Here is a 20331-nt window from a genome sequence, read left to right as displayed (position 1 = left end):
ATAAATAATAAAAACTTAAAAAAAAAAACGAGGAAAAAAAGTCCATTTAAAAAAATCTACTTGTCTTCATATTTAAAGGTTATTTTTGTTAGTTTTAGAAATCTAGGATTAAACCTTTAAATATGAAGGCAAATAGACTTCTTCAAATGGGTTTTTTACTAAATTAAAGGTTATTTACTCTTTATAGAATTCTGTATTGGGCTGCCTGGGTGGCTCAGTCAGTTAAGTGTTTGCTTTCAGCTCAGGTTATGATCTCATGGTTTGTAGGTTCGAGCCCCTCATTGGGCTGTCTGCTCTCAGTACAGGGCTGGCTTTCGATCTGCATTTTCTCTCTGCCCCTCCTCTACTTGTGCGCGTACACACATGCACTCTCTCTCTCTTTCTCAAAAACAAACATTGGGGAAAAAAGAATTATAGGTTGACCATTTTTTAAAAAATATTTATTTTTGAGAAAGAGTGCACATGAGTGGGGGAGGGGCAGAGAGAGAGAGTGGTACAGAGAATCCGACAGTGCAGAGCCCAATGTGGGTCTTGAACTCATGAACCCTGAGATCATGACCCAAGCTGAAGTCAGACGCTTAACTGACTGAGCCACCCAGGTGCCCTGAGAGTTTTGTTTTGTTTTGTTTTTGACTTCTGACCTGCATAGCTTCTGATAAGAAATTTATAGTCATCTTTGTTTCATACTGTGTCTTTTTATATGTTGGCTGTTTTTTTTTTTTAATGTTTATTTATTTACTTATTTTTTAAAATTTTATTTATTTATCTTTGTGCGAGAGAGAGAAGTGCTCCTGAGTGTGCAGGAGAGGGGCAAAGAGAGAGCACGAGAGAGAATCCCAAGCAGGCTCCCTGCTGTCAGCCGACCAGGGGCTCAAACTCATGAACCATGAGACCATGAATTGAGCAGAAATTGAGAGTCGGACGCTTAATGCTTAACTGACTGAGCCACCGAGGCACTCCTCCTCCAACTGTTTTCAACATGTTTTTCTTTATTACTCACAGCTTTTCAGCAGTTTTGCTATTATGTGTCTTGGTTTTATTTTCTATGTGTTTATCCTGTTTAGGGTTCATTGAGCTTCTTGGATGTGTAAACTTATGCTTATCATCAAAGTTGCAAGTTTTTCTGTCATTTTTTTCAAAAAATATTTTTCCTGGGGTGCCCAGGTGGCTCAGTTGGTTAAGCATCTGACTTTGGCTCAGGTCTCAATCTCGTGGTTTGTGGGTTTGAGCCCTGCATTGGGCTCTGTGCTGACAGCTCAGAGCCTGGAGCCTGTTTCAGATTCTGTGTCTCCCTCTATCTGTCCCTCCCCGCTTTGCACTGTGTTTCTCTCTCTCACTCTCTTTCTCTCTCTCTCTCTCAAAAATTTTTTTTAAAAAAGTTCCCTTCCCCTTTTTCTGGAACTGTAATTACACATATGCTTGATATTGTTCTACAGAGGCTCTGTTCAGTTTTTTCAGTCTTTTTTCTCTCCTCTATATATTTTAGATAGTTTCTATTGTTGTATCTTCTAATTCACCAATCATAATTTTCTGTGCTATTTAATCTTTTGTTAAACCCATTCATTAACTTCCCATTCCAGACAGTGTGTTTTTCATCTCTGGAAGGGCCACCTGTTGGCATGGGTGACCTCTCCGTCTCCCAGTGGCTCCCCGCTCAGGACAGCACTCAAGTGCAGCATGCAGCATGCACGTACATGTGTGTATAGGAATGTCCGATCATACACTCCGTTTGTGCTGTGTCTTCTTTCTTCTTTCCTTGACCACCTGGTAGCCCTGAAAATCGGCGGTACCTTCTGCATGTCGTATTCCAGGATGTCGCCACCTACTGCTTCATTTCCTGTGGTTCTCGTCACCAGGCCACATATGGAAAATGGTGCCTATCCCATTGCTTTTGGCCCCAGGACACAAACAGCCATCTCTCCCCTTCCATTTTGCAGTGCTGTGCTGTTGGCCTCTGTCGCTGGTGCGAACTGGGAGGAAGGACTAGAATTCATGGCCAGAAATCTCACCATCATCCTCACAGGTAATAATATATAGTTGGCTCCTTTTTGGCTAATTGGTTGACAGCATCCAGGAAGGAAAGAAAGGAAATAGTATATGAGTCAGGGCTTTATAGTTTGTAACATACTTTCATTAACATGATATTATGTAATCTTTTTATTGTGATGAAATATACATAACACAAAATTTACCATCTTAGCCATTTTCAAGTGTACACTTCCGGGGCATTAGGCACGTTCACATTGCTGTAGAACCCAAACTGATCTCTGTACCCATTAAATAGTAATCTCCCAGTCCCTGTGTCCCCAGCCTTTGGCCACCACCATCCTAGTTGCCGTCTCTGTGAATTTGACTAAGTTAGGTACCTCACATGGTGTAAATATACAAAGTTGGTCCTTTTGTATCTAGTTTATTTCACCTGGCAGAATGTCTTCACGATTCAGGGGCGCCTGGGTGGCTTAGTCGGTTAAGCGTCCGACTTTCGCTTAGGTCATGATCTCGCGGTTCGTGGGTTCGAGCCCCGCGTCGGGCTCTGTGCTGACTGCCAGCTCGGAGCCTGGAGCCTGTTTCGGTCTGTGACTCCCTCTCTCTCTGACCCTCCCCTGCTCACGCTGTCTCTCTCTCTCTCTCTCCTAGAAATAAATAAAACATTAAAAAAAAATAAAAATAAAAAAAATAAAAAAAAGAATGTCTTCACGATTCATCTACGTCATAGCATTGTCGGTTTTCCTTTCTTTTTAAGGAATGATATTCCCTTGTATGGATATACCACATTTTCTTTATCTGTCAACGGACACATGGGCTATATCCACCTCTCGGCTATTGTGAATAATGCATAACGCTGTCATGGACATGGGTGTCCACATGTTTGTTCAAGTCCTTGCCTTTAATTCTTTAGTGTATCGACTCAGAATTGGAATTACTGGCTAATAGGATAATGTTATATCTAATTTTTGAGGATCTGCTATCCTGTTTCCATGGTTCCTGTACCAGTTTACATTCCCACCACCAACACGCAAGAGTTCTGGTCTCTGCACATCCTCGCCAGTGCTCATTTATCTTTACAGCTGCTTGGTGAGGAGTATGGACCATATTCTCTCCACTGCACAGCTGAGACCACTGAGGTCAAGGTACTTGCCTCAGGTTACAGACTGGTGAGTCATCTCCATAGTCATTAGTCCAAGCCTTTTGATTTTTTTAAATGTTTATTTTTGGGGGCGCCTGGGTGGCTTAGTTGGTTAAGTGTCCGACTTTCGCTTAGGTCATGATCTCGCAGTTCGTGGGGTCGAGCCCCGCGTCGGGCTCTGTGCTGACTGACAGCTCAGAGCCTGGAGCCTGTTTCAGAGTCTGTGTCTCCCTCTCTCTCTGACCCTCCCCTGCTCACGTTGTCTCTCTGTCTCTCTGTCTCTCTCTCTCCTAGAAATAAATAAAACATTAAAAAAATTAAAAAAAAAATAAATGTTTATTTTTGGGAGAGAGGGAGAGACCGTGAGTGGGGGAGGGGCAAGGAGAGGGGGGCAGAGGATCTGAAGCGGGCTCTGTGCTGTCAGAGCAGAGCCCAATGCGAGGCTCGAACCCATGAGCCATGAGATCATGACCTGAGCCCAAGTCAGATGCTTAACTGACTGAGCCCGCCAGTTGCCCCCCAAACCTTTGATATTTTTTTATTGAAATATAATTGGCATGTAACACTGTGTCACTTTGAGGTGGGCAGTGTGTTGATTTGCTACACTTATTTATGGTCATATGATTGCCACCACTTTAGCTAACGCCTCTTATGTCACATAATTATTTCCTTCTTTGTGGTGGGAACAGTTCAGAGCCAGCCTGTTAGAACCTTTGAAGTTGGTAATAGAGTATCATTGACTATAATCACGATGTCATACATGAGGCCCCCAGGGCCCACGTGTCTGCTAGTTCCACGTTTATAGCCTTAAACACCAGATGCCCCATGTCCGTCCACCCTTGAGGGTCTGGTAACCACTATTCGACTACGTTTTTACACATTTGGCTTTTTTTAGATTCCCCATGTAACTGAGATCCTTCAGTATTTGTGCCTTCCTGTGTGGCTTCTCTCAGCATAATGCCCTTCAGGGCCACCGATGTTGTAACAAATGGCAGGATTTCCTTCTTTCTCAAGGCGGAACACCACCCCATGGATACCTATACCAGGACTCCTTGACACCTTCATCTATTGGCACTTGGGTTGTTTCCCAAACCTTTTGATTTTCTGGTTTATTTTGGCTATCACTGCATTTTTTTCCAATTTTTAATCTTTAGTTTTTAGAGAGACACACAGAGCGTGAGCAGGGGAGGGGCAGAGAGAGAGGGAGACACAGAATCTGAAACAGGCTCCAAGCTCTGAGCTGTCAGCACAGAACCCGATACAGGGCTCGAACCCACAGACTGTGAGATCATGACCTGAGCCAAAGTTGGATGCTTAACCAACTGAGCCCCCCAGGCGCCCCAGCTTCATTTTGTTTTTGTTTTGGCTCTTCCTTCTTCTGTCTCCGGAAGTTATCATACATGGCAGGGCTTCAGTGCTTCATAAATGGGCAGTGACTTAAGTTTTTAGGGTTTTAGCTGGGAGATGTTACCTGCTGATTATTCTCACTTTTGGGTTAATTTCTGTACATCCAGGAAGAAGGATGTCAAATTTCCCTCTCAAAAATGTCAGGCTTAGGTAAAATCATTGTACCCCTATTGAGCATTTATTTATAAAGTACAGTATTCATTTTTTTCTACCTCTCCATATATTTTTAAGGATTGTATTTGTAAGTTATCTCTACACCCAGCGTGGGGCTCGAACTCACAACACTGAGATCAAGAGTCATCCACTCTACCGACAGAGCCAGCCAGGAGCCCTTCTATCTGTATTTTTTTTTTTTTTATGTTTTATTTATTTCTAGAAGAGAGAGAGAGAGAGACAGCATGAGCAGGGGAGGGTCAGAGAGAGAGGGAGTCACAGACTGAAACAGGCTCCAGGCTCTGAGCTGGCAGTCAGCACAGAGCCCGACGTGGGGCTCGAACCCACGAACCGCGAGCTCATGACCTAAGCGAAAGTCGGACGCTCAACCAACTAAGCCACCCAGGCGCCCCATTCTTCTATCTGTATTTTTAATAAAAGACTCAGGAGATCTTAGAGGTCTGTCTCTCTGCTTCCTCCACTGAGTGGAAACCCCCATGCACCTGCTTCTCCTGGGACATATTTTGCCCAAATCTGCACCTGAGATCAGGTCTTCCTCTTAATAATCCTGCAGATTCCCCCTTTCTGACTTTCTAGACTTCCCGTCTGCCCGTTGAACCCCCCTGGAACTGTCCCGGCTGGCCCTCCCGCTGTCTGGGGCCTCCTTTATGTTTTTAATTGAGATCTAATTCATATACCATAAAATTTACCCTTTGAAAGCTTACAATTTAGTGGTTTTTAGTATTTTCTGGGCCGTGCAACCGTCACTGAGGTCTAATTCCAGAACTTTTTCACCACCCCAACCAGAAACCCTGCACACGTCAAGGGTCGCTCCTCATCCTCCTCTTTACTGAGCCTCTGGCAGCCAATGATCTACTCTCTTTCTTCATGAATTTGCCTGTTTGAGACATTTCATATAAATAGAACCACAGAGTCTGTCATCCTTTGTGTCTGGCTCCTCTCACTGAGCATGATGTGTTCAAAGTTCAGCCAGACTGTCGTGTGAATCACTCCTTCCTTGCTCCCAATGGCTGAATTCTGTTCCATTGGATGGACATCCAGTCCTCAGTTGATGGACATTTGAATTGCTTATTAGTTCAGCCTTTATGAATAATGCTGCCATGGACATTTGGGCACAAGTGTTTGTGACCATATGTTTTCAGTTTTCTTGGGTATGTAAGAAGGAGAGGGATTGTTGGGGCACCTGGGTGGCTTAGTCGGTTAAGCGTCCGACTTTCGCTTAGGTCATGATCTCGCGGTTCGTGGGTTCGAGCCCCGCGTCGGGCTCTGTGCTGACTGCCAGCTCAGAGCCTGGAGCCTGTTTCAGTCTGTGACTCCCTCTCTCTCTGACCCTCCCCTGCTCACGCTGTCTCTCTCTCTCTCTCTCTCTCTCCTAGAAATAAATAAAACATTAAAAAAAAAAAAAAAGGAGATGGATTGCTAGGTCATATCGTAACTCTGTTTAGAACTACTTTTTATGTTACGGACAGACATTTACTGAGATAAATTTTCTTCAGGGTACAGATCACTCATACACATACAGATATTTAACTTTTTTATTTATTTGGAAAAAATTTTTTTAGTGTTTGTTTATTATTGAGAGACAGAAACAGAGCACAAGCAGGGGAGGGGCAGAGAGAGAGGGAAACACAGAACCGGAAGCAGGTTCCAGGCTCTGAGCTGTCAGCACAGAGCCCGATGCAGGGCTGGAACTCACTAACTACGAGATCATAACACGAGCCAGCCGGACACTCAACCAACTGAGCCACCCAGGCGCCCCCAAATATTTAACTACTACGGCTTTCCAAAGTGGCTGCACCATTCTACACTCCACCAGCGGTGGGTGAGATTCCACTTTCTCCACATCCTCACTGGCACTGGTTACTGTCTGTATTTTTGATTATAGCCATTCTAGTGGGTGTGAAGTGGTATCTCATCGATTTATTTGCATTTCCCTAATTACTAATGATGTTGAGGATCTTTTTGGTGTTGACAACTGACCTCTGCTCCTGCTCTGGAGCTGAAATAGAACACAGAGAGTTTGGTGCTAAAGAGCAACGATAATTTTATTACTTTGCCAGGCAGGAGAGGCTGCAACAAGCTAATGTCTTCAAAAGTGTAGGCCAGGGGCGCCTGGGTGGCTCAGTCAGTTAAGGGTCTGACTTGGGCTCAGGTCATGATCTCACGGTTCATGGGTTTGAGCCCCGTGTCGGGCTCTGTGCTGACAGCTGCTCAGAGCCTGGAGTCTATTTCAGATTCTGTGCCTCACTCTCTCTCTGTCCCTCCCCTGCTCATGCGGTCTCTCTCTCTCTCTCTCAGAAATAAATAACACATTAAAAAAAAAAAGCGTAGCCCAGGGGCACCTGGCTGGCTCAGTGGTGGAACGTGCGACTCTTGATCTTGGGTTTGAGAGTTCAAGCCCCACAAGGGGTATGGAAATACCTGGGGAAAAAAAAAATCTACAGATCTGCCTGGGGTAAAAGGCTGAAGGGTTTTATAGGAAAATACAGGATCTAGGTAGTTTTGATAAGAATCTGGTATGTGCTACCAGCCACGATCCTTCGTCATGTCTTCGAGGTGGTTTCAGGACCAGCCCTGGCAACAGCCATCTGTTACTAAGTATACACTGAGGTCACCAAGATGTCTACATTGATAAGGAGTTCCTAGAACAAAGGATTCTACAGAAAAACAAGTGAAGGTGGAGGAGGAGGACTCAAGAATAAAGAAGAGAAAAATTCCTCAGTTTAAAGTCAGCCTTGCTGAAGCATTAGTGTGTCCATCTTCATCTCTATGCATCTGTACTTTTTTTTTTTTAAGTTTTTATTTTCAAGTAATCTCTACACCCAACGTGGGGTTTGAACTCACAACCCTGAGATCAAGAGTTGCATACTCTTCCAACTGAGCCAGCCAAGCACCCCAACATCTGTACTTTTCTAGAGCAGTTTCATTTTCATGTGCTTATTGACCATTTGTATCTCGTCGTTGGGGAAACATCTGTTTAGATCTGTTGCCCCTTTCTTCATTGGGTTAGTTATCTTTGTTTATTATAGAGTATCAGAGTTTGTGTGTTTTTTTTAAAAGATGATACATCATGATGATTCCATTTTTTAAAGTGTATTTAGGGGTGCCTTGGTGGCTCAGTTGGTTAGGTGTTCGACTTCGACTCAGGTCATGGTCTCACAGTTCGTGGGTTTGAGCCATGCGTCGGGCTCTGTGCTGACAGCTTGGAGCCTGGAGCCTGCTTCGGATTCTATCTCTCCCTCTTTCTCTGCCCATACCCCCCCCNATTTTGAGAGAGAGAGAGAGAGAGAGAGAGAGAGAGAGAGAGAGAGAAGGGAAGGGACAGAGAGAGAGGGAGAGAGAATCCCAAGTCGGCTCCATACTGTCAGCATAGAGCCCAATGTGGGCTTGAACTCATAAACTGCGAGATCATGATTTGAGGTGAAACCAGGAGAGTTAGAGCTTAACCAGGTGAGCCATCCAGGAGCCCCTTGGTATCAGAGTTTTTATATAATCTGGATACACAGACCCTTATCTGATAGGATTTGCAAATACATTATCCCATTATGTGGGGTGTCTTTTCACTTTTCTGATAGTATTGTTTCATGTACAAGAGTTTTAAATTCTGTTCAAGTCCAATTTTTTTTTTTCCTGGTTGCTTGTGTCTTAGGTAATTTTTGACTAATCCAAGGTTATGAAAACTTATACTTGTTTTATTCCATGATTGTTGTAGGTTTAGCTCTTACATTTAGGTCTGTGATCTATTTTGAGTTAATTTTTGTATTTGGTATAAAGTAGAGGTCCAACTTCTTCCTTTCACGTGTGGATATCCTGTTGTCCCTGTACCATTTGTTGAAAAGACTATTTTTTCTGCGTTGAGTTCTCTAGGCACTTTTTATCAAAACTCAATTGACCATAAATATTTGGGTCTTATCAAAACTCAACCATAAATATCTGGACTCTGTTCCATTGATCTAAATGTCTGTCCTTATGCTACTACTGTCATCTTGATGACTTTAGATTTATAGTTTATTTTTTATTACATTTTTTTTATGGTGAAAAAATTTAGATTTGGCCAGCTGGACTCAGTTTAGACTATCCCAATTTGGTTGGCAACATCCAAAGCATCCTAATCAGGAGCCAGTCGAACATATGCTGTCTTTTCTCCATTGGGCCTGATCAGGGAGTCGACCTTGGCCACGTCAGTCATAGAGCGTCTTCACAGCCTGTTTGATCTGTTGCTTGTTGGCCTTGACATCCACGATGAACACAAGTGTGTTGTTGTCTTCTAGTTTCTTCACGGCTGACTCTGTAGTGGGGGGAAGTTGATGACCACATAGTGGTAGTGCTGGTTTCTCCGGGGGGCTCTTTCGAGGACATTTGGGCCGCCCTGGGGGATGCAGTATCTTGGGCTATTGGAATGTAGGTGATGTGTGGATCTTCTTTTTTTTTGTTTGTTTTAGTTTATTATTATTATTATTTTTTTTAGTGATCTTTACACCCGTATGGGGCTCGAACTTCTAACTCTAACATCAGGAGTTGCATGCTCTTCCGATTGAGCCAGACAGGGGACCTGATCTTCTTCTTCTTCTCCTCCTTCCTTTTTTTCTCTTCTTTTTTTTTTTTTTTTTGTGACTGTGGACACCTCTCAGCACCACTTTCTTGGGCTTCAAAGCCTTTGCTTTGGGTTCAGCTTTGGGAGGGGTGGGACTTCCTTCTTTGCTTCAGTGCCAGCTTTGTGAAATGTAGATTTGTAGTTTAAATTTGAAATTGGGAAGTATGACTCCTCCAAATTTATACTTCTTTTTCAAGATTGTTTTGGCTATTTGGCTCCTTTGCATTTCCATATACATTTTAGGATCAGCATCTCAATTTCTGCCAAAAAAAAAAAAGCCAGCAGATATTTTGGTACGGGGTTGCATTGAATCTCTAGATGGATTTGGAGTGTACCCTTTCTCCCACATTAGTGAGGTCAGTCTTCTGATCCATGAACGCTTTTTTGTCTCTTTCATCTCATTCAGTTTTTTTTTTTCAGTTTTCAGTGTACAAGTCTTACACCTCTTTTGTTAACTTTATTCTTAAACATTTTATTATTTCTGATGCTGGTCTATGTGTTCTTTAACCAGGGTGACCTCATCATGAACCTAACATTCCAGGACACCATCTGTCTGGTTGTAAAAGAAGCCTGGGGACCTTACCTTCATGATTCCTTGTTCTCTGCAACACCTGCTGCCCCCCATCCCCCCGTCCTTTCGGGTTTTAGTCTGTATGTTGCATTTGCTTGGAACGGGTCCTGTGTGTCATATGTAGTTGTTAATTTGATACCATCACTAGGGCTTCTCCATAGTAAGGAAGATGAATGATATGAAGAGAAGCTTTGGAGCCCCACAGACCTTTGACTCTGGGAAGCCGTTTACTGGCTGCATGACCTTGAGCGAGTTGCAACTTTTTGTTGGTTGGTTGGGGCTGTTTGTAAGCAAGGTAAATGGAAGCGCCTGGAACACTGCTCACCCCCATGGGTTCATTTCCTGGACTGATGTGTTATTAACAGCCCAGCCAGAGACTTGTGCCTTTCAGCTCTTCCCAACTTTTCATGGTGAGAATATTCAAGAACCACATTGAAATCAGCTTCTTGTATTCCCGATTCTGGATCCATCCTTAATCTACTCCCTCCTACCACTGCCTCTGGGCTGGGCAAGGACAGCTTTTCCCCCGCCCCATTTATTTCTGCCCCTACTTCTGCTTTACAACATTGTAGGGAAAATGATTGAACACTTCAACCTAGCTGTCTTTACCTAGAGAGGCTAGTATTTACTGCTTGGAAATAGGTTAGAATTCAGAGTATTTCCCTTTTGGGAGATCTGACTAATCCTGGGCCCCTAGAACTAGGGAGAAAATGGGGGGGGATGTCTTTCTGTAGCAGGTGTCCACCCTCCTCTATAATCTGGTGTCAAATGGACCTTGGAGCTGTTTTTCCAATAGGGTCTGAATCTTCTCTCTCCTCTCCCACCTTTTTCCATCTTTCCTCCAAGATTATTTTTTTAATTTTAGCTTAGTATATATGTATGTATGTATGGTAAACTCTACACCACCACACAGGGACTTGAACTTGGGACCCTGTGATTAAGAGTCATGTGTTCTACCGACTGAACCAGCCGGGCAAGGCACCCCTCCAAGATCCATTTTGAGTACTTCCCAGAGACTTTCCCATCAGCATGTTTTTTCAACTTGCACCTGTTCCTTGCTTGTAGGACAAGCACTTTCATCTCCCTTAAGCATCTTTTCTTCTTGCAGGGCTGCGTCTGCGTCCAGTCCCCTTGTGTGCCGCCCTGACTGGCACAGAATGTAGGTGCTCCAGGTGTATCTGCTGGACCACTGACCCAAGGCAGGTAGGTGCTTGACACACTCCCTGGAGTGGCCTCCACATTTCCTGGAGTGGCCTCTGGTTAGTGCTCAGATCGCAAGCTCATCTCACATTAAGATACTGGTTATTTTTTTGAAGACAATGTAAGATAGTAGAATAGGTGTTTGAATTAAGCTACTTGAAGATCTTTCTTTAGCCCTCAGTGGACTATCATAGCATAAAGCTCAAGGACAAAAACAAGGCCTGCCCAATGACTCCAAAGCTAATAGTGTTCTTGTTTTTAAACTTTGAACTCTTCAGTTGGAGACCAGTAACCTCTTCATTCTCTGAACACCTAGCACAGTACTGGTCTCGTAATCTCTTAGGTTTCCAGATTTTATTTCCACACATTTTCCTTTCTTACATCCTCACCTCCACCCCCTGCACGGACTTCTTGGTCAGCAGGTAGCAAAACCAAAGTGTAACAGAGGATAGGTATGTTGCCGTGGCATTGAGTGCTTTTTCAAGGAGTAACTTCCGACTGAGGCAGGTAGGATCCCTCTGAGGTGCTCACTCATCCCTGTAAGAAGGTCCTATGTCAAGCTGTGAAAGGCCACTATCAATTAAAATTGGTGAAAAGGACATTTAGCAGGTACTTGGGTTTTCCCCTAAACTCTGGAGAAATTTACCAAACTCTATTATTTGTGAATTCACTTTATGTCACAGTGTAGCAAGGCTGCAAGCTAGTGCTTTTGTTTTTTCCTCCGAATCCTGTGTTATCAGACAGTTCAATCAGACCAATGTGTGCAAGACCAAGATGTGATGGCAAGAAGTGAAACAAGGTCAGGTGTCTGTCTCACACAGTTTATTTAACAATAGGTAATAAGAAATCAAATTTAACAGTCTATACAGTGATCCAAAGTTCATATTTATAAGTAATCAACTTTAATTCCATGATTTACAACAGTTGAGGGTTTTTGCTTTCTATTTTCAAGTTTTAGAGAAAGTGTGTGTGTGTGTGTGTGTGTGTGTGTGTGTGTGTGTGTATGGGGTGGGGGCAGGGTGAGGAGGAAGAAAGCAAGCAAAGAAGAAACCCCAGGGATATTTTGCATGTTAAAATCATCCCACTGGAATCGTTTCTTACCCTCTTTTTAATTTTTTCCTTTGTTAGATGTAAAAATAACGAAAAAATTCTTTCAAGAAACAGAACCACAATATATAATACATCAATTTGGCAGCTGCCCCAGTATATTTTGAAAAAGTCATTTTTCTCTCTACATGTACAAATTATTTTAATACTTGAAGTTTTTACGCTCAGACNACATCTTTGCACCCAGAGAAAAGAAATTGGTATTTTAATATATATTTATATATATTTATATATATATAGAATGTAATTTTAAAGTAACATTAACCCCTTTTGTCCTCTGGTTTTAGAAATGTTCTAACTCTTCCATAAAGTGAGGAAAATAGGGAAAAATGTCAACCATCTGCACCAGTAAATAATAACTATTAATATTACATATTTTCATTAATTTAAAAAAAATAATAAAACCTATTGGAGGTGCAAGGCAGGAGCATGTGGTTGGCTTCACAGACCTCAGCCTCCTCCCAGTGCACACCTGAACCACACACACAAGGGGAAAAAAGGCCAGCGGTAACCAGCCATAACAAAAATATATTCTTTGTATTCTATCATCCCTCAGGTTCGTCTCGCCTGTTTGCTTTAAACCACAAACAGCTACCGCACAGTTCTTATGTGTTCCACGGAAAATTGTCTTTTAGGCTAAGAAAGATTCAAAAAAATTGTTTTCAGTACAAAAAGTCTTGTTAAGAGAAAATATTTTTTTTGCTCCCAAAATACTACAAGGTGTCTCTAGTGTATGTCTAGTGTACTCTGTGAGAGGTTTGGATTCAAGTCTGAGTTATCGGTGCTGAGTCCCAGGTCCGTGGCGCTTGCACCATGGAGGTTTGCCATGCCCGGGTTGCTAGCGAGCTGAGAAAGCATTGAACTCTGGTCCGGGCTGGCAAAGTGCCCTTGTTCCATGGGGTTGGCCTGGGCAGCTACCAGTCCGGGATGCGGAGAGCTGGTCTGTGGGGAAACGTGGTGTGGAGAAGGCTGAGGCTGCATCCTCGGGGACGGGCTGGAGTGGGGGGGCTGGGACTGCGGCCGCGGAGAAGGGACGGGCTGGGGAGAACGCACTTGATTGGAGAGAGAAGAAGGGATCTGCTGGCCTTGGAGGTGTGGGGACTGAGCCTGGTTTGGGAGCATATGCTGTTGGGGGCTCATGGGGTTGGGCTGCGCAGGGGACCCCATCTGTTGTTGGAGGAGTCGCTGCTGATACGCCTGAAGACTGGCTCCTGCCTCGGCTGCCAAGGCCTGGGGGAGCTGGCCCATCTGTCCCATGTTCCCTTGTTGCATCTGCTGCATGTGATGCTGCATCCGCTGTTGCTGCTGCTGCTGCTGCTGCGGTGGGGGGTAGCCAACGCCCTGTGGTTGCTGGAACTGGCTGTGGTTGGCCATTCCGGGGCCGATTCCGGGCCCTGCTCCCTGCTGCTGCTGCTGCTGCTGCTGCTGCATCATTTGCTGCCGTCTCAAGAGGTCTCGGAACTGTGAAGGCATGGCGTTGTGATTCATGTTCATTTGCTGAGCCTGCGGGCTCATCCCTCCCATGGGCGGCTGGAGCTGCTGCGGCGGCGGCGGCGGCTGCTGCGGGAGGCCGGCCCTCTGGACGCCTGCCTGCATGGGGTTCATGTTCGGCATGGCTGGATTAGGGTGGACCCCCTGCTGGCCCGGCATCGTAGGTGGCTGCAGCCCCGGCTGGCCCTGGGGGATGCCCGGCTGCCCGGGGAGGGGCTGTTGGTTAGAGTTGGCATACTTGGCGGCCCGCTGCTTGATGAACGCGGCCAGCAGCTGGGGGTTGGCGTGAAGGATACTAAGCACCTGTTGCTGCTGTAGGGGAGAGCTGGGAGACCTGAGAGTCCGCAAAAGGTTTTGTAAGGCTTGTTGAGACACAGTGCCCGGTTTGAGAGGGCTCACGCCCACCTGGCCCAGTCCTGGCTGGGGAGCCATATTCAAGGGCTGACCGTGCTGGGCCACCGACATCATGGCCGGCCTTGGCATCCCGGGCTGTAGTTGCTGGGGCTGAGGCAGGCCTCCTTGGGCCCACGGTGGCTGCTGCTGCATCCCTGTGGGCCCCATCCCTGCCTCCAAATGCCCACTGGGCCCTCTGGCCATGGGGGGTGGGTTCATACCCATGGGGGCCATCGGAGTCATCTGGGGCATCTGGTGCTGGATCGGCCTTTGAAAAATTTGCACGTGGGCCATCTGGCGCTGTGTCTCCGCCGCCCTCTGAATCTGCATTGCCATTTCCACTGCCGCAGGTGGGGGCCCCGGAAGGGGTGGCTGAGCAGTCTGAGGGGGGGTCGGAGGGGTCACCTGGCCCGCCGCCTTACCCTGCNGGGCGTGGCAGGCGTGGGGGAGGGCAGGCCTTGCTGCTGGCCCACCACGCCGGTCCGCTGCATGCTGGCCATCCTCCTGCGGAGCATCTGGGCCTGTTGCAGCCGGTGCTGCAGCTGCTGCTGCCGGAGCTTTTGCTTGATGTTGAGGCAGAAGGGCACCGGGCACTTGTTCTCCTGGCAGTGCTTGGCGTGGTAGCAGCAGAGGGCGATGAGCTGCTTGCAGATGGGGCAGCCCCCGTTGGTCTTGCGCTTGCAGCCCTTGGTGTGCTGCACCACCCGCTTCATCTTCTGGCAGGATGGCAGCGAGCAGTTGGCGTTGCGGCACTGGCAGGGGTGCACCAGGGACTGGATGCAGCGCTGGATGCTCAGGCGGCGGGAGTCTCCCGGGCTCTGGGTGGCCGCGGCCTGCTGGCTGTTGCTCTCGTCATCTAAGCCGAGACCTAGTTTCTCCATTTTGTGGTCATGGTTTTTAGTGTTATAGCAGGTGATGCACAAATCGTAATCCTGGGGGAGAAACAGGCACAGTCAACTCTCCTAGATTTAAGTCATTCAGAAACATTGCATGTATTCAGCTGGGGCCCCAAAGCCTCCTTTTCTAGAAAGACTCTTCTGCTCTCTACTACAGAAATCTGAGCGCAGGCCTGTCCTACTCTGTGCTACTTCTCACCACTGGCGCGGAGAGCAGACCTACGTGACAGCAGTTGGTACTGCCTCTCAGGAGCCCAGAACGCTCTAGCGCCCTCCGCTCCCCACCCCTGGGGCCTACCTCGCACACGGTGCAGTGCCAGCGTGTCTCCACGTGGTGCTTGCATTCATTGCACGTGTAGACAAAGCGGTCCTGGCTCTGGGTGTGCAGCTCCACCAGCATGCACATGGTGGACCACTGGGCTCTGCGGAGTGAAGAGAACTCCAGGTGCTTGTCCCTCGCGAGGGTCAGGAAGGCGTCCCGCCCGTCCATCAGATCGCAGGGGATGAGGGGGTCAGGGTCAACGATGGGAGGCAGGGAGTTGGCGGCAGGGCCGGCGATGAGACGGATCACGAAGAAGACCTGTGAAACAGACCACTTCAGTCTGACTCTGAACAAGGGCGCTGCATGGCGCCGGGTCAAAGGCAGCGAACAGAGGAGTTGAGCTGAACGCCCGTGATGCTGGAGGAGCTTTACACCCACACAAGGTCCACAGTATAGCCTGTGCTTTCTCCTGCCCACAAGCCTCTCGTCTCTTCTCTGAGAACGACTGCAATGGGCCTAAAATTGACATCTTGTTTGTCACCTTCTCGTTAAGGGGGATCCTGTAAAAACAAGAAGGGTCTGCAGCAGGCACAGTGCACGTAAAGTGCACGTTTTGCCCCAAAGTGGTCTACTCTAAGACGTAATCCATGGTTGAACCTGAATCTAATCAAGAGGGGACACGTCAGACAAACCCAAATTAAGGGACATTCTACAAAACACTTTCTGGCCCTGACTCACGACAAAACAGCCATGTTAAGAAAGAAAAGAAAGCCAGGAGCCGAGACGCGGCAACTCAACCCAACACACAACCCTTAACCGGAGCAGAAGAGCCAGACGTTAGATGGTGGCACTGGGGAGCTCTTCTTTCTGAGCTTGGATGGGGTAAAGAGAAGATGTAGCAAAACACGGACAACTGGTGAATCTAAATGAGGGGTTGGGCAGGGGGTCCACTATGCAACTCTCCGCAAGTTCGAAATGTTAAAAACTTGGGGGTGGGAGAGATATTTAAAAAAAAAAAAAGCAAAATTTTTGTTTGTTAAATTCTGAAAAGACACAACCACCATGAACTCCCATTACCATTAGTGTAAGGTTGCAATAGGAAGCTGATAGTGCAGGTCTCTTTTACATTAACTAGTCTCTAACTGTGACATCTCATTACACTGAAAAACATAAAATGGTACCTTTAAGAGATCAGGGACTTGTGAGCAACTGGGGTACTTGCCACTATATTCTACCAGTTTCCCAGAGACTGGCAAACTGGCAGGAACACTTGTAATATACTTGGGGAGCAATGTTTGCAAAAAATAAGAGCCTTAAGACACATTTCCGGAAACGGAACATATGGCAAGAGAGCACAATGAGTAGGCAAACATCTCAAACAGATGCCAAAAGTTTTAGCATCAAAGGAGAGCTGGGACGTGCGCTAGACCTTGTAATACTGTGGCTAAAGAAAGCACTCATAAAGCAAGGAAGAGCATTTTGAAAATGTGATGCGCTCCAAGCATCGAATCTAACAAGTGGGGAATGCCTGTAACAGATCACTCAAAACAGGCAAAACCATCTGTGACTCCCTTGGAAATCTTTACTATGGCCAACCCTCTAATGACGATTGTGACTATTTCCACTTGGTTACCCTGTAGCTAAGACAACACATTTAACCCGAGCTGACGACCTCAGACTCTAATTCCCCACAGGGGTCCACTACTTACATCTTCAAGCTAAACATAGTTATAGACCGTATTCACAATTTAAGTCAAACCTATTACAATGTACTCTGTCTTTCCCAATTATTCTGTTATGCTAGGATCTTGTGACACGAAATAGTTTGAAATAGTAACTATTAATTGTTGATAATATCTAATGAGGCACCCACGAGAACGCAGAAGCCCTAATGATTACAAAACAAGAGTTGGACAGGGGGCTCCTGAGTGGCTCAATCTGTTAATTGTCCGACTTCAGTCCAGGTCATGATCTCCCGGTTCCTGAGTTTGAGCCCCATGCTGGGCTCACTACTGTCATCACAGAGCCCGCTTCAGAACCTCCACCTCTTCCCTCTCTCTGCCCCAAGCAAAACAAAACCTCACCACGCTTGGATAGACTATGCTTATGCTTTTAATGTATGAGGCACGGTCCAAAGCCATCAAGATTTCTAACACATCAAAGCATCCATATCACTTCCTGTTCTTACCTCCTACTCTAGCTGGCCTCTTTTCCTCCTCCTTACTCCTCAAAGGATTTCTTCCTTCTGAATTTCAAATGGTCTGTTGCGCTTGTGTTAAATGCCAGCCATGGCAGGCAGTGTTTCAGAACTCTTGCTCTGCTTTCCCCCCCAAATGGCCACACCTCACCTCTTTGTGTTTCTCCATCGTGGCATACAGCTTCTGCGAGAGGTCGTTGGACACATTGGGCATGCCGGGCTTTTTCTTGTTTCCCCTACTGAGGCTGCTCTTGTTTTTGCTGGTTTTCTTATTATTTTTCTTTTTAGCATTTTTGCTGTCTCCCTTTGTCACCTGCAGGTTAGCAGAGGGGACAAGAAAATGTTAACATTTTTGTTAAGAAGTGATTTAAATAATATAAATGGTAGAAGGATCTTCCCTTTGACACTAGAGATTCTAATCTTCTGCATTCTACTAACTTCTTCACATACCCTCTTTTTTAAGCTGTTATTTACAGCGAACTAAGGTTTACATACTAACTTTCTCCCAATGAAGAATCCCTACAGGAAGATCCCTCAATAAGGAAATGGCAGCCTTAGCTTTTTGACCAGAAGAGCCCCACAGTTTGGAGACCCCTGAGATCTATCCATCCTATTCCAGAACTGAGGACCGGGAAAAAGGAGCAGCAGTGTGGGACACTGAAGAGCACAGTGGAAGTGGGGAGCCAAACACCTTGGCTTCATTTCCTTCCACTCACATTCTAGGATTTTATGAGCCTACTGTAAAAAAAACAAAATAAAATAGCTTGAAAAAACAATGAATTCGAACTGCAAGGCTAGGAAGAGTTCAACAGGCTACTTAAAGGGTGACTTTAGTAGTCTGGACTCAACGAAGATCATTCTAGCTGCGCTACGCGGAAATGACTGACCAGAAAAAGCTCTTCAGCTGGTCCTTCGACAAAGCCCGGTGCTGGGTGGAGGACTGGCAAACTCTGGCCCAGGCCTGTTTTCATATGGCTAAGGATGGTATGTACATTTATAAAGTAGTGTTAGAGAAAAATGCCCCAAATATTCACGATCAGGATCTTTACAGGAAGTCCTTTGCCACCCCCTACTCTACATAGGTGATTTCCTATCAGTTTTTCAGGGTTTCCTTCCTTCTGTTTTCCATTACTGGAAATGTAATGATGCAATTTCCATTTTAAACGGTGGGGGTAGGGATTGGGGGGTGATGTCTGAAGTTAAAAAGGTTTAAAACCCTGGAAAGAGAACATTAGTAATTTATCTAAGCCAATTACTTCTTGAACAATTTAAGGAGCTCTTTCACACCTGAGAACTTTAAGACCAAGTCAAGAGTTGAAGCCCACTCCTGATTACACAGGAGAATCAAGGCAGAGGCTGAAAGGAAAATACAGAGCCCTTACATCTGTGCTTTCGTTGCTGGTGTTTTCTTCTCTCTTTCTCTCTTCCTCCTCCTGTTCCAGTTCCTTAATGCTCTCTTCCAGAACATTGGGCCAGAAATCACCCTCAAAGTAAGGCAACTCCTTTGCACTTGTTAATCGATCTTCAGTAGCTTGTTTAAAAATATCCTATGAAAATACCCAGGTACAAATAATTTCCTTTTTAAAAAGCATTTCTCATACAAAAACAGTCACAGCTAACGGACACAAGAAACTTGAAGGATTAAAATGTCTTCTGAAAGAAAGCTGGCAGAGATTTTATACCCAAGCCCCATGGCCCGAGGAGACATTCAAGTCATAAACCATGAAAAAGTAAGGTCTGAAGTCAGTACTTCTGGTCTTGTCTTTCCTCTGCCTGTGAGGACAGGGAGATCACCCGCCTCTATACAAAGTAGGAAATTATCCTGCGAGGACCAGTGGCAGGGGCAGAGGCATCTTCAATCACACCGTGGCCTTTACTACTCCTGATAACACACGGCGGTGTAATGCGAGGAATGCCTGCCTCATACACATCCCCCGCCCCTGCGGAATTGTGTTCAAAACCACCCCAACTACAAACGCGGGCAACTGCATGGCTACAGACTGCTCTCTAGGCTGCTCGGAAAACATCCAGTTGGTGCTTTTCTCCCCAGGAGTAACCACAGATAGAACTTGAACAGATAACGTTTCTTATCAGGAGATGCTCTCTAATCCTGAATGGCTAAGAATACATTTTTCACATCTTTAAAACAGATTTGTTGATCTAAATCTTTTTTAAAAACAGTTTTTCTAGCTTTCAAAAAAGGAGAACAAACAGAAGATTTTTGTTAAGATACCCAAATGGCAGAATCCTGAACAGCAGGATCAGTAAATGTCCAGTTCTATCATCGCCCCTCACTCCCCCTTACCTTGTAGTCATGGACGATCCGCTCAGACACGGCCTTGTCAAGCATTTTCTTGTACCACTCTTGCAGTCGCTTGGGCTTGGGTATCTTCTGGTCGGGCGGATGGCAATGGAAGATATAGTCATCTCCCTCGCTCGGGGGACACGCCCAAATATGCCCTGTTGTATATCTAACAACACAAATAAAGGGAATATTCAAGAGAAAAAATTATCATCCCCTCCAGAAAGAATGCTACAAGGTGGAGTCCGTATAGAAACCAATGATTTTTTTTTTTTTTTTTAAACAAGATAATACAAAGTGTACAATCTAGCAACAGACCAAATTCAACCCATAGCATCTACAGCGGTCTCACATTGCCTTGTTCTTCTTACAGGCTAACCCTGGATCTAAAAATCCCAAATCTGCATTTGAAAACCAAACAAAAGCTAATGCAAAGGACATGGATCCATTACAACAAGAGAGCTAAACAAGATGCAAAACATTAGGAGGAATAACTTGCAAGGTGAGGTGGTGAATAATGTTAAGCACATGTAATACCTTGAAGGTAAGGAACCAGTCCAATCTGTTTATCTCCAGACCTTAGTCCGTTTTTGGTTCTAAAACCCAGGTT

At 45.5% G+C, this 20331-nt stretch overlaps 1 protein-coding gene and 1 long non-coding RNA gene across 3 annotated transcripts in view; one reads left to right on the top strand and one right to left on the bottom strand.

Moving 5' to 3' along the window:
* LOC144226531 (uncharacterized) overlaps nt 1-20331 on the top strand; it is a 67671-nt gene that overhangs the window by 41609 nt on the left and 5731 nt on the right. The window contains exons 4-6 of one of the 2 annotated variants that reach the window (XR_013333670.1): nt 1938-2023; nt 10982-11076; nt 20095-20223. This is a non-coding gene — a long non-coding RNA (uncharacterized LOC144226531). Of the gene's footprint in view, nt 1-1937; nt 2024-10981; nt 11077-17933; nt 17987-20094; nt 20224-20331 lie in introns of those variants that run through there. The other variant, XR_013333671.1, reaches the window with a different exon arrangement.
* Nucleotides 12369-20331, bottom strand: part of EP300 (EP300 lysine acetyltransferase) — a 79960-nt gene continuing 71997 nt past the window's right edge. Inside the window, 6 exon segments of the mRNA XM_077757884.1 lie at nt 12369-14492; nt 14495-14996; nt 15259-15540; nt 17571-17732; nt 18802-18966; nt 19725-19890. Coding sequence (XP_077614010.1) covers nt 12907-14492; nt 14495-14996; nt 15259-15540; nt 17571-17732; nt 18802-18966; nt 19725-19890 — 2863 coding nt within the window. The 3' untranslated portion in view covers nt 12369-12906.

The sequence above is a fragment of the Crocuta crocuta genome, unplaced genomic scaffold (assembly GCF_008692635.1).
Source record: "Crocuta crocuta isolate KB4526 unplaced genomic scaffold, BGI_CrCroc_1.0 scaffold143, whole genome shotgun sequence".
Lineage (NCBI taxonomy): Eukaryota > Metazoa > Chordata > Mammalia > Carnivora > Hyaenidae > Crocuta > Crocuta crocuta.
The sequence above is the reverse complement of the archived record's forward strand: the minus strand, read 5'-3'. Positions and strand labels throughout refer to the sequence as shown.